At 44.0% G+C, this 13689-nt stretch overlaps 1 protein-coding gene across 3 annotated transcripts in view; it reads left to right on the forward strand.

The window, feature by feature from the left end:
* LOC122555680 (angiomotin-like 2a) overlaps nt 1-13354 on the forward strand; it is a 28120-nt gene extending 14766 nt beyond the window's left edge. For 2 of the 3 annotated variants that reach the window (XM_043701681.1, XM_043701682.1), the window contains exons 6-12: nt 4459-4604; nt 4704-4853; nt 6503-6693; nt 7339-7476; nt 8219-8436; nt 9720-9929; nt 10304-13354. In XM_043701681.1, coding sequence (XP_043557616.1) covers nt 4459-4604; nt 4704-4853; nt 6503-6693; nt 7339-7476; nt 8219-8436; nt 9720-9929; nt 10304-10392 — 1142 coding nt within the window. In that variant the 3' untranslated portion in view covers nt 10393-13354. The remainder of the gene's footprint in view (nt 1-4458; nt 4605-4703; nt 4854-6502; nt 6694-7338; nt 7477-8218; nt 8437-9719; nt 9930-10303) is intronic. The other variant, XM_043701683.1, reaches the window with a different exon arrangement.
* The last annotated feature ends 335 nt before the right edge of the window (nt 13355-13689 follow it).

Here is a 13689-nt window from a genome sequence, read left to right on the forward strand (position 1 = left end):
TGTTTGTGTTTGTGAGAGAGAGAGAGACTGTGTGTGTGATAGACTGTGTGTGTGATAGACTGTGTGTGTGATAGACTGTGTGTGAGAGAGACTGTGTGTGAGAGAGACTGTGTGAGTGTGTGACAGAGAGATTTGTGAGTGTGTGAGTGACACTCTCCAGAGAGACAGAGAGATTTGTGAGTGACACTCTCCATGTAGTGTGTTTGTGTGAGAGGACACTCAATATGTGACCACATGTGTGAGAGAGACTCTGTGTGTGGGAGAGTGTATGTGTATCAGTGTGTGAAAGAGAGAGTGGCTGTGCGTGAGATAGAGAGTACATCAGTGTGCTTGTTCAAGTGCGTGAGTATGTGTCTGTCTGGCAGAAGCTGTTTTGAAACAAGGCAGTAGGATTGGCTAGACTGAGTGTGTAAAAATAATGCCAGCAGTCTGTCTAAGACACAACCTTGGGAAAAGTGCTGTGACTGGTATGTTGTAAGAATATTTGGACATAGGAACAGAGTGTGGTGGGTTATATCTGCAACAGTCCTGTAAATGTAAACATGGTCAGCTACCTCACTGGACCTGTTGAAATTACAGTACTGATTAAAAGTGAGATGGGTGTAGACCAGGCTGCAGAGTAAATCAACCACTGCACCATTACTGCCAACTCAGTCGACAGAAATGTTCATTCAAGGCTGGTAAGTTACATGCCAAGATCTGCCCCGTTTGCTTCGGTCTGCCCAGCTTTGGAATGGGAAAAGCCTTTTTTCAAAAAGTAAAACTCCTGGGGGTTGCTTAATTGCTCAGCTTCTTGTGGCCTCTGACTACTGGACTGTTTTATTTTCGATGGTGTAAAACATGCTCTCCCATGGTCAGGAAAGTGTTAAATGCAGCTTTACTCTGGGAGGTATGTTGCTGTTGGAATGTATGTGATTGTGAAGTATGTAGGTCAGGAGGGATTTGTCCCATGACTTGCATCAACAGCCGAGCTTCCCCTCCTCCCATCCTCAAGCGCATTCTTTACTGAATACTCGAACTTTATAGCAGGAAGTTAGGAGCCTATCAAGGTCTCTCAGTCATTCCCTTGGGGTGTGGAAAGGGGAAAGGAATGTGGAATGTGGGTTTCTGTTGATATTAATACATAGAGCTTTTACGGAAGAGTTAAACAAAAAACAATGCCAGGATTTGTGATGCTTTCACACAATTATTTGCAAAGTTGCCGAAGACGGACTGTGATTTGGAACATAAGGCCTCTCTCTAGAAAGTGGTTTCATGTTTTCAGTTGTGTCTGTGCGGCAGTCAGCATTACTGGGCTGGCTGCTATTTCCTTGTTGCATTGCAGGAATTCATCATGTTTCTCAACCTTGGGCAGGCACAGTTCTGCATCGATATCAGTTTTTTCTGTGATTGTGTTCAGGGAGCAGTTGATGAAGAAGACCTGTTCAGGCAGGACCCCATTCATAACTCCTTCCTGTGGGAACCATTCTAAAGGCATTATACAGCCAAAGCTGGATTTAATAATCAGGGTGATTGGTCTCCACTCTCAGTAAACGATCAAGTAGACGTGAGTGTTGGTAAGGGTGTGCTGCACAGTCAGAGGGGCAGTACTGGAGTGTGCTGCTTGTCAGAGGGGCAGTACTGTGGTATGCTGCAGTGTCAGAGGGGCAGTACTGAGAGTGTGCTGTATGTCATGGTCAGTACTGAGGGTGTAACTCATTGTCAGAGGGGCCGTAGTGGAGTATGCTGCTTGTCAGAGGGGCAGTACTGAAGGTGTGCTGCATCTCAGGGTCAGTACTGAGGGTATACTGCATGTCAGGGTCAGTACTGAGGGTATACTGCATGTCAGGGTCAGTACTGAGGGTGTACTGCATGTCAGGGTCAGTACTGAGGGTGTACTGCATGTCAGGGTCAGTACTGAAGGTGTACTGCATGTCAGGGTCAGTTCTGAGGATGTACTGCATGTCAGGGTCAGTATTGAGGGTGTACTGCATGTCAGGGTCAGTACTGAGGGTGTACTGCATGTCAGGGTCAGTACTGAGGGTGTACTGCATGTCAAGGTCAGTACTGAGGGTGTACTGCATGTCAAGGTCAGTACTAAGGGTGTACTATGCTGTCAAGAGGGGTAGTGCTGTTGGAGTGCTGCGCTGTCAGAGGGTAAGTGTTGAGGGATGGCTACACTGATGGATGTAACATACTTTGAATTAGATCATTCAGTTTAATTGAGTTTTTTTTTAAATAACTAAATAAAGGTTGATGTGTTTTACATGGACTTCGGTAAGCCTTTGACAAGTTCCCATGTGGAAGTCTCATCTGAAAGCCCATGGGGTTCCAAGACAAGTTGGCAAACTGGATCCAAAACTGGCTTACAAGCAGGAGACCCAGAGTGAAGGTGGAGGGTTGTTATTGGAATTGAAAGCCTGTGACTAGCAGTGTACCCCAGGGATCAGTACTGGAACCCTTGCTGTTTGTTCTGAACATGAACAACTTGGATATGAATATCCAAGGTATAATTAGTAAGTTTGCAGATTACATGAAAATTGTTATTGTTATTTATCATGAAGAGGATGGTCTCAGGCTAGAGTCTGATATTGATCTGCTAGTAAATTGGGCAAAGCCATGACAGATGGGGTTTAAGTCAGATAAGTGCAAGATGATGCATGTTTGATGGCCTAATACACAATGAATGGTCGCTGCTGAAAGAGTATTGAGGAGCCAACAGACCTTGAGACAAGGCCATCGATCTCTGAAAGTGTGAGCACATGTAGATAGGTTGGTGAAAAGGGCATACAAGATACTTGCTGGAGTGGTAAATGTAGGAGCAGGGAAGTTACAACTTTATAAAACATTGGTTGGCCACAGATGGAATAATACATACGATCTAGTCACCACACTATCAGAAGGACATGATTTACTAGAGAGGGTGCAGAGGAGGTTCACCGTGATGTTGCCTGAGATGGAAAGTTATGAGGAGAGTCTGGATAGGTTGCGTTTGTTTTCCCTGGAGCAGAGGGGGGATAATGAGAGGCATAGACAGGGTACCATGCAAATCTCTCCCCCATGGCAGACATGTCTATGACCAGCCGGCATATGTTTAAGTTGAGAAGTGAGTAGTTTAGAAGAGATCTCAGAGAAAAAAAAATTCCCTCCAGAGGATGAGAGATATATGGAATGTTTTGCTCGAGAGGGTGGTGGAGACAGGTACTCTCACAACACTTAAGTGTCTAGATGAGCACTTAAAATGCCAAGGCATAGTAGGCTATGGACGAAGTACAGACAAATGGGATTAGAGTAGCTTGGTGTTTGTTGCTTGGCACAGACATGGTGGGCATATTTTGATGCTATATGACTCTAAATTATCTGGTCAACGTCTCTCTGAGATCTTGCTGCGCACAACCTGGTCACATTTGGCACATTTAGCAATACCTGTAATTCAAAAGCATTTTGTTGGCCATAGCTGGATCCTTAACCAGTGCTATAGAAATGTTTTCCTTTGTTCTTTATGTAAGTGATGTCCCTCCTTTCTCCCCAACACATACATAAATATAGCCTGTGGTTGATGCTAGATTTCTAGTGTATGTAATGAGGGACATAAGTGATGAATCCTGTATCCATTAGATTAGATGATTAGATTACATTACAGTGTGGAAACAGGCCCTTCGGCCCAACAAGTCCACACCGACCCGCCGAAGCATAACCCACCCATACCCCTACATTTACCCTTTACCTAACACTACGGTCAATTTAGTATGGCCAATTCACCTGACCTGCACATCTCTGGACTGTGGGAGGAAACCGGAGCACCCGGAGGAAACCCACGCAGACACGGGGAGAACGTGCAAACTCCACACAGTCAGTCGCCTGAGGCGGGAATTGAACCCGGGTCTCTGGCGCTGTGAGGCAGCAGTGCTTACCACTGTGCCACCGTGCCGCCCACCATTGGGGTTTAGAAAAATGAGAAGTGGCCTTATTGAAAGATATAAGATTCTGAAAGACCTTGACAGCGTGGATGCTGAAAAGCCATTTCTCTTGTGGGAGAGACTCAGACTGCAGGACACAGTTTAAAAATAAGGTGTTCTCCATCTAAGATGGAGACCCAGAGACAATGTTTGAGAGCCATTAGTTTGTGTAATTTTCTTTTTCTGGAGAATACCAAAGGCAGGGTCACTAAATCTCTTGAATGCTTAGTTACAGAGATTCTCGACTAACCGGGGAGTCAGATGGTATCAGAGTAAGTCAGGAAAGTGGAGTTAAGACCAATGTCAGATCAGCCATGGTCTGATTGTCTCACTAAAGAGGTTCAAGAAGCAGAATGAACTGCTCCTAACTCAAAATAAAAACAGAAAGAGCTGAGAAAACTTAGCAGATCTGACAGCACCGATGATATATATATATAGAGAGAGATAGAGAGAGAGAGTTAATATTGTAACTCTTCGTCATGTGTTGCCGTTTGGTAATGATTGCTTTATTTACCAACAGATCGAGAACAGCAGCAAGAAAAGGAGCAGCTTCGAAGGGAATTAAGCTTGTCCCGTAACAGGAATGAAGAACAACACAAGCGAATGGGGCTCCTCGACCAGGCACTCAACAGCACCCAGTCCAAAGTAGTACAGTTAGAAGATGAGGTACTTTGCCTAAATTCTATCCAAATGAATTAAAAGCATGATTATGAGGAAGTAGGACACTAAATCCTGGTGTGTTTCTCGTCTCTCACTCTCTGTCAGCTGCGGAAGAAGCAAGCATATGTGGAAAAGGTGGAAAAGCTCCAGCACGCACTATCACAGCTGCAGGCAGCCTGTGAGAAACGGGAACAGCTAGAACTGCGATTGAGGAACCGACTGGAGCAGGAATTGAAGAGTCTGCGAACACAACAGGTAAAGGAAAGAGCGAAACTTTAACACAGGGGTTCATCCTGCCTTTCAGATTGTGTTTAAACATTTAAGTTCCTTCGCGGTGTAGCATATGGGGACATCGGTGTATAAACAGATGGGTTTACTGGTTAAAAATTAGATTGTTGCCAGCCAGCAAGGGGTTGATTTCTGCAGCTTGTTGCCAGGTCTTTGGCTTTGTGCATTGGATTTAACAGGTAAGAGTTTGTTTAGAATTTCCCAGAATCACAAATCTTTGGTGCGGCCGCACTTGGAGTATTGTGTACAGTTCTGGTCACAGCATTATAGGAAGGATGTGGAAGCTTTGGAAAGGGTGCAGAGGAGATTTACTAGGATGTTGCTTGGTATGGAGGGAAGGTCTTACGATGAAAGGCTGAGGGATTTGAGCTGTTTTCGTTAGAGAGAAGAAGGTTGAGAGGTGACTTAATTGGGACATGTAAGATAATCAGAGGGTCAGATAGGGTGGACAGGGAGAGCCTTTTTCCTCAGATGGTGATGGCTAGCATGAGGGGACATGGCTTTAAATTGAAGTGTGATAGGTATGGGACAGATGTCATAAGTAGTTTCTTTATTCAGAGAGTAGTAAGGGCATGGAACGCACTGCCTGCAACAGTAGTAGACTCGCCAACTTGAAGAGCATTTAAATGGTCATTGGATAGGCATATGGATGAAAATGGAATCGTGTAGGTTAGGTGGACTTCAGACAGGTTTCACAGGTCGGCACAACATCGAGGGCCAAAGGGCCTGTACTGCGCTGGAATGTTCTATGTTCTAATCACCACATCATGGGATTACCTCAAAGTAAAACTGAGTTTTGCAAAGTAGCAGCTAGCTCCAAAAAAAACAATATTCATGTATTTGTATAGCATCATTCACATCCTCAAGACAGCCAAAAGTGTGGTTGCAGAAGAGCTTTTGATGTGCAGCCACTGTTGTAAAGTAGCAGGTGCAGCAGCCATTTTGTACATTCCTGCAAGCTGCATTGTGATCGCGATCCCATCACCTTATACGTGAACGTGGTTAGTTGAGGGATCTCAGGCATTGCTCTCCTTCCTATTTTCAAAATGTGATATTTTACATCCGTCTTGAGTGAGCAAGCATCTCCCCTTGGTTTAACATCCCATCTGAAGCATTGTAGCATTCTCTCAGTATTGCACTGAAGCATGTGCCTGCGGTTGAACTTGAACCCAAAACTGATAAAAGTGCGAGACACTGAGCCAAGACTGAAAGCTGTACATGGAATTCTGACAATTTAGATTAGATTAGATACCTTACAGTGTGTAAACAGATCCTCAGCCCAACAGGTCCATACCGACCCTCTGAAGCGTAACCCACTCAGACCCATTTTCCCTAATGCACCTAGCACTATGGACAATTTAGCATGGCCAATTCACCTAACCTGCACATCTTTGGATTGTGGGAGGAAACTGGAGCACCCGTAGGAAACCCACACAGACACACGGAGAATGTGCAAACTCCACACAGACAGTCGCCCGAGACTGGAATCGAACCTGGGTCCTTGTGCTGTGAGGCAGCAGTACTAACCACTATGCCACCGTACCACATACATTAGCAATGACTCCATTAGTTCGTTCTCCTGAGAATTAACAGTGGCTTCTCTCTGCCCCCAACAGCGTCAGGCAATGACCCACAACTCAGGAACCACAGAATACAGTGGTCCCGCTCTGATGGAGCTGCTCAGGGAAAAGGAAGAACGTATCCTGGCCCTGGAAGCTGATATGACCAAATGGGAACAGAAGTATTTGGAGGAGAGCACCATGCGGCAGTTTGCAATGGATGCTGCAGCCACTGCAGCTACCCAGAGGTAAATGCCATGTTTGCAGAACTTTTTGCACTTAACTACTCCTCATCAGTGAGTTGCTAAATAAATCATCCCATCTCAGTATGTCATTGCTGAAAACACATTGAGAGTTATCATGCTGAGAGCTGGAAATCCCATGATTTTAACAGCACATCCCCCTCTTCAGTTGTTCCACTTTGTTCTTTCACTGCCCTTACTTTCAAAACCCATTGTTCGCTCTTTGAAAAGGATGCCAGAAAGCAAATGATAAATCTGGGATTTTATTTTTTAGCATTGAATTACATCGAGATTCCAGGGCAGTAACAGGCTATTCAGCCCACCTCATCTGTGCCAGTGTTTCTCCAAACGTGGCCAACATTCACCCAACTCCACCTCACCCTATCACTGTATGCTTCCCTTTCTTTCTCCCTCATTATCCTTCCAAATATTTGCCTCTGCTGCTCTTTGTGGTGGCAAATTCTACCACAGATAGGGACATTTCTCCAGAATTCCCAGTTGGATTTATGACTGACTTTATTATTTGTTGACACTTGGGTTTTAGATACCTGTCCTGATATCTCACCTATGTCCACATACTTCTGACCATGTTCATCCTGTCGCCCCTCAGCTTTCCCTCAATAAATGAATGGTTTCACATTTCTCCAACAGAGACACCACAATTATCAATCATTCCCCTCGACACTCGCCAAACAGCAGCTTCAATGATGGCTCCTTGGAGAAACCTGTTTGCTACCAGAGGGGAGAGATCATTGTGAGCAGTCATCGAGATCAAGAGATGGAGAGCAGGTAGAGCTATTAATGTGGGGGCCTGATTGGTGATGTGTTTAAGTGACCTAGTTAGAGTCAGAGTGTGTATTTCTCCGTTGGTAAAGATAAGCCTTGGGCTAGCTCCTTCCTAACAAGAGGAATGTATGGAACTTCTATTTTTGGTCACAGTGACTGAACTGCTTACTGTCTGGGTTATACTGGGTGATAGCTGGTCCCAGTGACTGAGTTGGTCACTATCTGGGTTATACTGGGCGATAGCTGGTCACAGTGACTGAGCTGCTCACTGTGAGCAGTGTCCTGGTTACTACTCAACAATTGCTGGTCCTGTGGGAGTGGCAGACTTGAAGGATGGACTGACATCCATCTGGAGATTATCATCTTGATGGCACGCTGGCTATCTCAATGCCAGGTCAATGGCTGCTCAATGTGCCAGGTCAGAAAACTCTACCAGAACACAGGCCTCAGTTCCAACTTGCAATAGATCTGGAAAAGTTATGCTGTTGTGGTACCAGAGACAAGATCGAAATCTAGGTCCAGTGTGTACCTCCGGTAAGACTGTGTACCTCTGGTTGAAGTGTGTTGAATTAAGCATCTTGAACACGACAATGAATAGTTTTTGTAAAAAATGAAGACACATCATTGAATTAATTGTTAATAGTCTAAAGTGGCTGCACAGTTTGCAAGATTTTCTGTGCAATTTGCAGCAGTTTTAGAGCAGTCACTGGCGGTCAGTAACTCTGTCTGTTTCCTCTGCCTTCAGGATCAAAGCCTTGCATGCCCAAATCCTGGAGAAGGATGCCATCATCAAGGTGCTCCAGCAGCGCTCGAGAAGGGAACAGGTAAAAGCTGAGCAGCCTGCTCTCCGCCCGGCACGCTCTGTTCCATCCATCACATTGGCTACAGGAGTGAGCCACGCCAGTTCTGTCAACCAACTGAACAATGAACAATTTCTTGACAAAACAACAAGAGGCATGTCAGGTAAAGAAATGCTAGAAATGTTGTAATTCTTCTAACATGACGCGAATGTTTTCTCATTTCATACGATCATCAGAAGTAGGAGCAGGGATAGACTATTCAGCCTATTGAGCCTATTTTAAGAATGCTCTTGACTCCCTTGTGGACTCCCTGTTTAACTGAACCTTGGGTATATTCAATAGCTGAGCCTCCAGCACTCTCTGGGAGAGAGAATTCCAATCTCAAACTCTCAGAGATAGTCCTCACCTCTACTATAAATGGGTGCTCTATTATTTATAACTGGGCTTCAGTTTGACATTTTCCCCGCTAGTGGAAACTCTCTGCATCTACCTTGTCAAACCCACCCTCAGAATCTGACATGAGATCAATCTCATTCTTACAAATTCCAATGGAATAAGCTCAATTTGCTGCTGTTCCTCATGATTCCGTGTTTAAGGATGCCTTGTGGATTTGTTCGGTCCTGTTTCCTAACATGAATGATAAGTGACAGTATGATATAGCACAGATGGAAACCATTCTGCCCATCATACCATGTGCTGGCTCTTTCAATGAGCTATCTGGTTAGTTCCATTCACTTTCTATGTTCCCATACCCCCAATAAGCTCCTTGTTTTTTTAAGTGTATCTAATCCTCTTCTTTTAAAATTATTACTGAATCTGTTTCCACCATCCTTTCTGCTCATATTAACTCTGTGTTAAAACAGTTCTCCTCATCCTCCCAGGCCTATCACTTTTTGCCCATTGCTTATAGTCAGATCCCATTGGTTAAACCCAGGGAACCCTCTGCCCAGGGAACAGCATCTCACTTCTTTCAAAAACTCTCCTAGCTTTGAGCACCTTGATGAAATGGTGCTGGACAACTCATCATAGTCTTGTACCATCTTTATACATCACTGGGAACTGGCTAGCCAACAGCTCCTTCTCTTATGGAAAAGATTAGGCAAGAAAGATTGCGTGGTGTGGGCTCTTGTGTAAAGTTCTGTGACAACGGTAAACTTGTCAATTTCATTGTGTGCTGCCGCCAACAAACACAGGCTGCCAAGTCAGTCAGCATCCGGGATGTTTTCAGTCAGCTTTATAGAGAGTGAGTTGTTAGACTCATGAAAGCATTGTGTTGACCCACAACTTTGTACATCAGTTTGAACCTTACTAATGAGTTTGTTTCATGTGATCTGCAAAAAAACTACATCGAAACAGCGAGCAAAGATGTTACCAAAGTTTGTATAATGGGTTGTTACTGTGTAATAAAATTAAGGCTCAGTGCTTAAAATCTTTACATCTTCCTAGGTACTTTCAGCAAAGGTCCGATAGAGGATCCAGCAGCCACTTTGGCCGTGCACTCAGTGACATTCCATGCCAAACATGGGAGCAGGGACGGTAGCACACAGACTGAGAAATTGGTAGAGATTGAACATACAGCCTCAGGCCAGGGAAACCCAGAGGATAGCGAGGCTGGAATCTGCTTGCAAGTAACCAAATCTCCAGCCACTTCATTAGGTGAGTGCCTGTGGCTAGTGATAACACCAAGTGATAGAGGGAGACAAGACAGGAGGTGGAAAATTAGTCTTTCAACATAGAGGTGGGTGGAGATGGGCAAACTGACTCAAATGTCACTGAACAGTAGCCAACCCATAGACTTATAAACTTGGAGAGTGTGTCAATTCCCACTTCTGGCCTCTTCAAATTAGGCACCCTCCCCCCACCCCCCACCCGTAGACTGGTCTAATCTCAAGGAATTCTGGCTATGCCGTTTGGATCAGATATAGGTGATTCTGAAGCTCTGGGGGCTGTGGCCGTAGGAGGAGTTTCTGGTATCTGAGATTGAAGAGAAGAAAATTGATGAATCTTAACTTGATTTTTGATACTCACAGATACTTCGCAGCCAGTGACACAGATGATCTCCAGCAATAGTAGAAGCCAGGAATCATCAGACAGCGAAATGGTTGAAATTCTTATCTGAACAAGACTCTGATGGCAAGAAACAGAGGACTTTGGTGAAACATAAACATTTCCTTCTTTGGAAAGCCTTTCTTTTCCCTCAGCCCAGATGTCAAAACAATGGAAACAAGAAGAAAGCTCTGTGCACTTTGGGACGGAGCTTTATACTTGGACGAGGGGGTGGTGTAGAATGCAGGGCTGGGGAGATGTAGCCTTCAATAACCATATGCATAAGCTGCTACGAAGACTGTTGTACACGTGGGAAGAGCTGTGCTATCCATTGTGCCAAGTGTGTACCTACCCTGAGTGACAGGTGACACTCACGAACTAACTTAAAATGAGTCAACCTGCTGTGAAGCTGCATTTTGTGATGGACACAAACGTTTCGTAGGAGGTGACAGTATTTTTTCACACAACTGCCAAGTAAAAAGCTTCACAGCAGCATAAATATATAAATAAGTATGAATATACAGTACTAGATGGTGCTATTACAGAATATATACTGTATGTAAAGCTGTAATTCCAATTTGTTTAGCACCTGTTTTGTTTCAGCTTTAGACACTGTGCAATTCTCTGCTGTTACTAAAACATCATTTAAAAGCTAACTTCAGTTCTCTACTGGCAGCTGATACTTTCACTCCAACATTATCATTGCTCAGCTGTTTGCTTTCTTCTCTTGTCCATATACCATGGGACTATTGCTTAACAGTTACATTTAAAGTGCATAAGTTCCACTCAGATCTGAACACTTCCCAAACTTTCCATTCTTGACTTGGAGATTCTTGCATACACTTTTTCCTGGACAGGAATCAAGCAGCTTTCTCCTTTGTTACACACTGTTTATGACAGAGCACACACTGTTGCTGCTGCTAAATCTCAACACTTAGTCACAATCACACTTCATAGAACATCATCCTTTTACAAGTCTTTGTAGTGGCCAAGTGTTCTGCCATTGTGCCGGTGCATGCAATGAAATGTCTTCACTCACAGTGCAGTGACACTGCAATACACACCTTCCTCAATAAGATAGACATTTTTTATAAGAAAAGAATGAATCTGTCATCTGATGCCATGTGCAAGGGTCTCCAAGTAAGAGCTAGTTGGTTCGATGCCAGTCTTTGTACAGAATAAACCCCTGGTTGGCAAGCCCTCTGTAGGTGCACCGTACCTGGCAGAGCATGCTCCCATCAGCAGACAGTCCTGTGCTCCTTTTAATTAAATATCATAATGGATGTGTATGAGCATCTGATTCTAGGACTTGGACAGTCAGGCCTCTGAGCCAGAGAATGTGATGGTCCCAGCTTGCCCGCGTTGATTGTATTCAAGAAAACACTGCTCCTTCTTGGGGCAGGGGGGGGAGGTCCTCTGTCAACTTGTGCTTCCAGATTGATATAGAAGGGGAGGCAATAGTGTAGTGGTATTATTTCTGGACTGTTCATCCAGACACCCAGGAAATGCTCCGGTGACCAGAGTTCAAATCCCACCATGGAAAATGGTCGAATTCGAATTCAATCAAGATCTGGAATTAGGAGTCTAATGATGACCACGAAACCATTGTTGATTGTTAGAAAAACACATCTAGTTCTGTCATGGTGTTGGGGAAGGAAACTGCTGACCTTACCTGGTCTGGCACTTGATGTGACTGCAGACCCACAGCAATGTTGTTGACTCTCGACTGCCCTCTGGGCAATTACAGATGGAAATAAATTTTGGCCCATAAAGTGATACCCTCATTCCGTGAATGAATAAAAAAGATATCTTTCTGTGGTCCCAGCCACTGACATTGCCACTCCAACAACTTGGGTGATGTCTGGATGTGGGAACTGCAATTTCTAGGTGGAGGTCTCATTCATATTGTAACCACAACGGAAATGTGAAAGATCCTTTTCAGAGTGGATCCTTTCCCCTACAAGTGAAGGTATAACTCTTGTAATTGACTGTCCATGTGGGTCCCATTTATTATTGGGATTGACATGTGTATCTGTGCTCTGTGGCCACTTGCTGTGAATGTGTCTCACTTCCCTGGGGATATAGCAGACTTCACCAGGATGATATAGGGCACTACTATAAGGCAGGAGGTTTAACTCAGTGGTAGCTGGTTTCTGCCACAGTTATTATTTTCACTCATTTACAAAACTAGACAAATCTTGGAAGCCTGGATTGTGGACCAGGATCAAAAGCCTTGGTTTGATTATCTAATGTTTCATTTCTCACTGACTGAAACTGGACTAAGGCCAAGAAAATACCAGGGATAATTCCAATTCTTGGTGGCTGTGCCCTGACACATTCCAGGAAGCCTGAGTTTGGAGCTATCAGACGGGAGGGGACAGGTGATGCCACACCTAGGTAGTTGGCAAACATCTGGGTTTATGACCTGAGTGGCTGAGGATCCAAAGCAAATTATTGGATCTTCATCCAAGCAAGAGCCACAACATGCAGAAAGGGATGTGGATGGGAAACCAGATTTGGGGTATTAATTTTCACTATATATTTCAGCTTGTGTGGGCTGTGACACTATCAGAAGTGACTGGGATCTGGACAATAGAGAGAATTGACTTTGTTCAGGAGTTGGAATGGCTGAGTTACTTAGATAAAGACCTTTCTCCAATAATGTGCAATTGCTGGCCATTGCCTATACTTCATTCGTGACAGCATTCACACCGTTTACAAAAAAAATTGTGAAGCAAAAATAAGAAAAAAATGTTAATATATTTTGTATGAATATTTGTACCTGACACCGGCTATATTTTAGTGCCATTGAACTTCATGCCAAAGATGACAAACTGCATTATTAATGAGTAAGTTATGTAAGTATTTAAGTGTAAACTCAAGATTTGTGTTAAGGCACCACATCCTGGGATTGTTGCACATTCTGTATGGTTGTGCATTTGTTTGAAATTATTGATGTGAACTTGCAGACTTGAGGATTTTTGTATTGAAATGTCAGCATACATTTCAGTAATAAAATCGGAAATTAGCTATGACTTTTCTTGTTTGCATCTGATTCTTTCTTGATTTTACACAATGAAAACTGAAGTTTATAACCAAAGAAACAAAATGCTCCGAGCACCATTTTTCTGCCTGCCTGGGAATGGAGAGTATAAGAGGCCATTCAACCCATCCTGCACTTGCCAGCTCTTTCACAGGCTATCCAATTTGTCCCAGTCCCCTAGCGTGCCCATGTTATTCTGTCAGTTTAAACTCCAATTCTATTCTGAAAGTTTAGGCAGCATGTTTCAGACCATCGTCATTGTATGCAAATAATGTTTCTTCAGGTCGCATTTGATACACTTGCCAATTCCCTTGACTTCATCTCCCC

Source organism: Chiloscyllium plagiosum, chromosome 13 (assembly GCF_004010195.1).
Source record: "Chiloscyllium plagiosum isolate BGI_BamShark_2017 chromosome 13, ASM401019v2, whole genome shotgun sequence".
In the NCBI taxonomy this organism is placed as follows: domain Eukaryota; kingdom Metazoa; phylum Chordata; class Chondrichthyes; order Orectolobiformes; family Hemiscylliidae; genus Chiloscyllium; species Chiloscyllium plagiosum.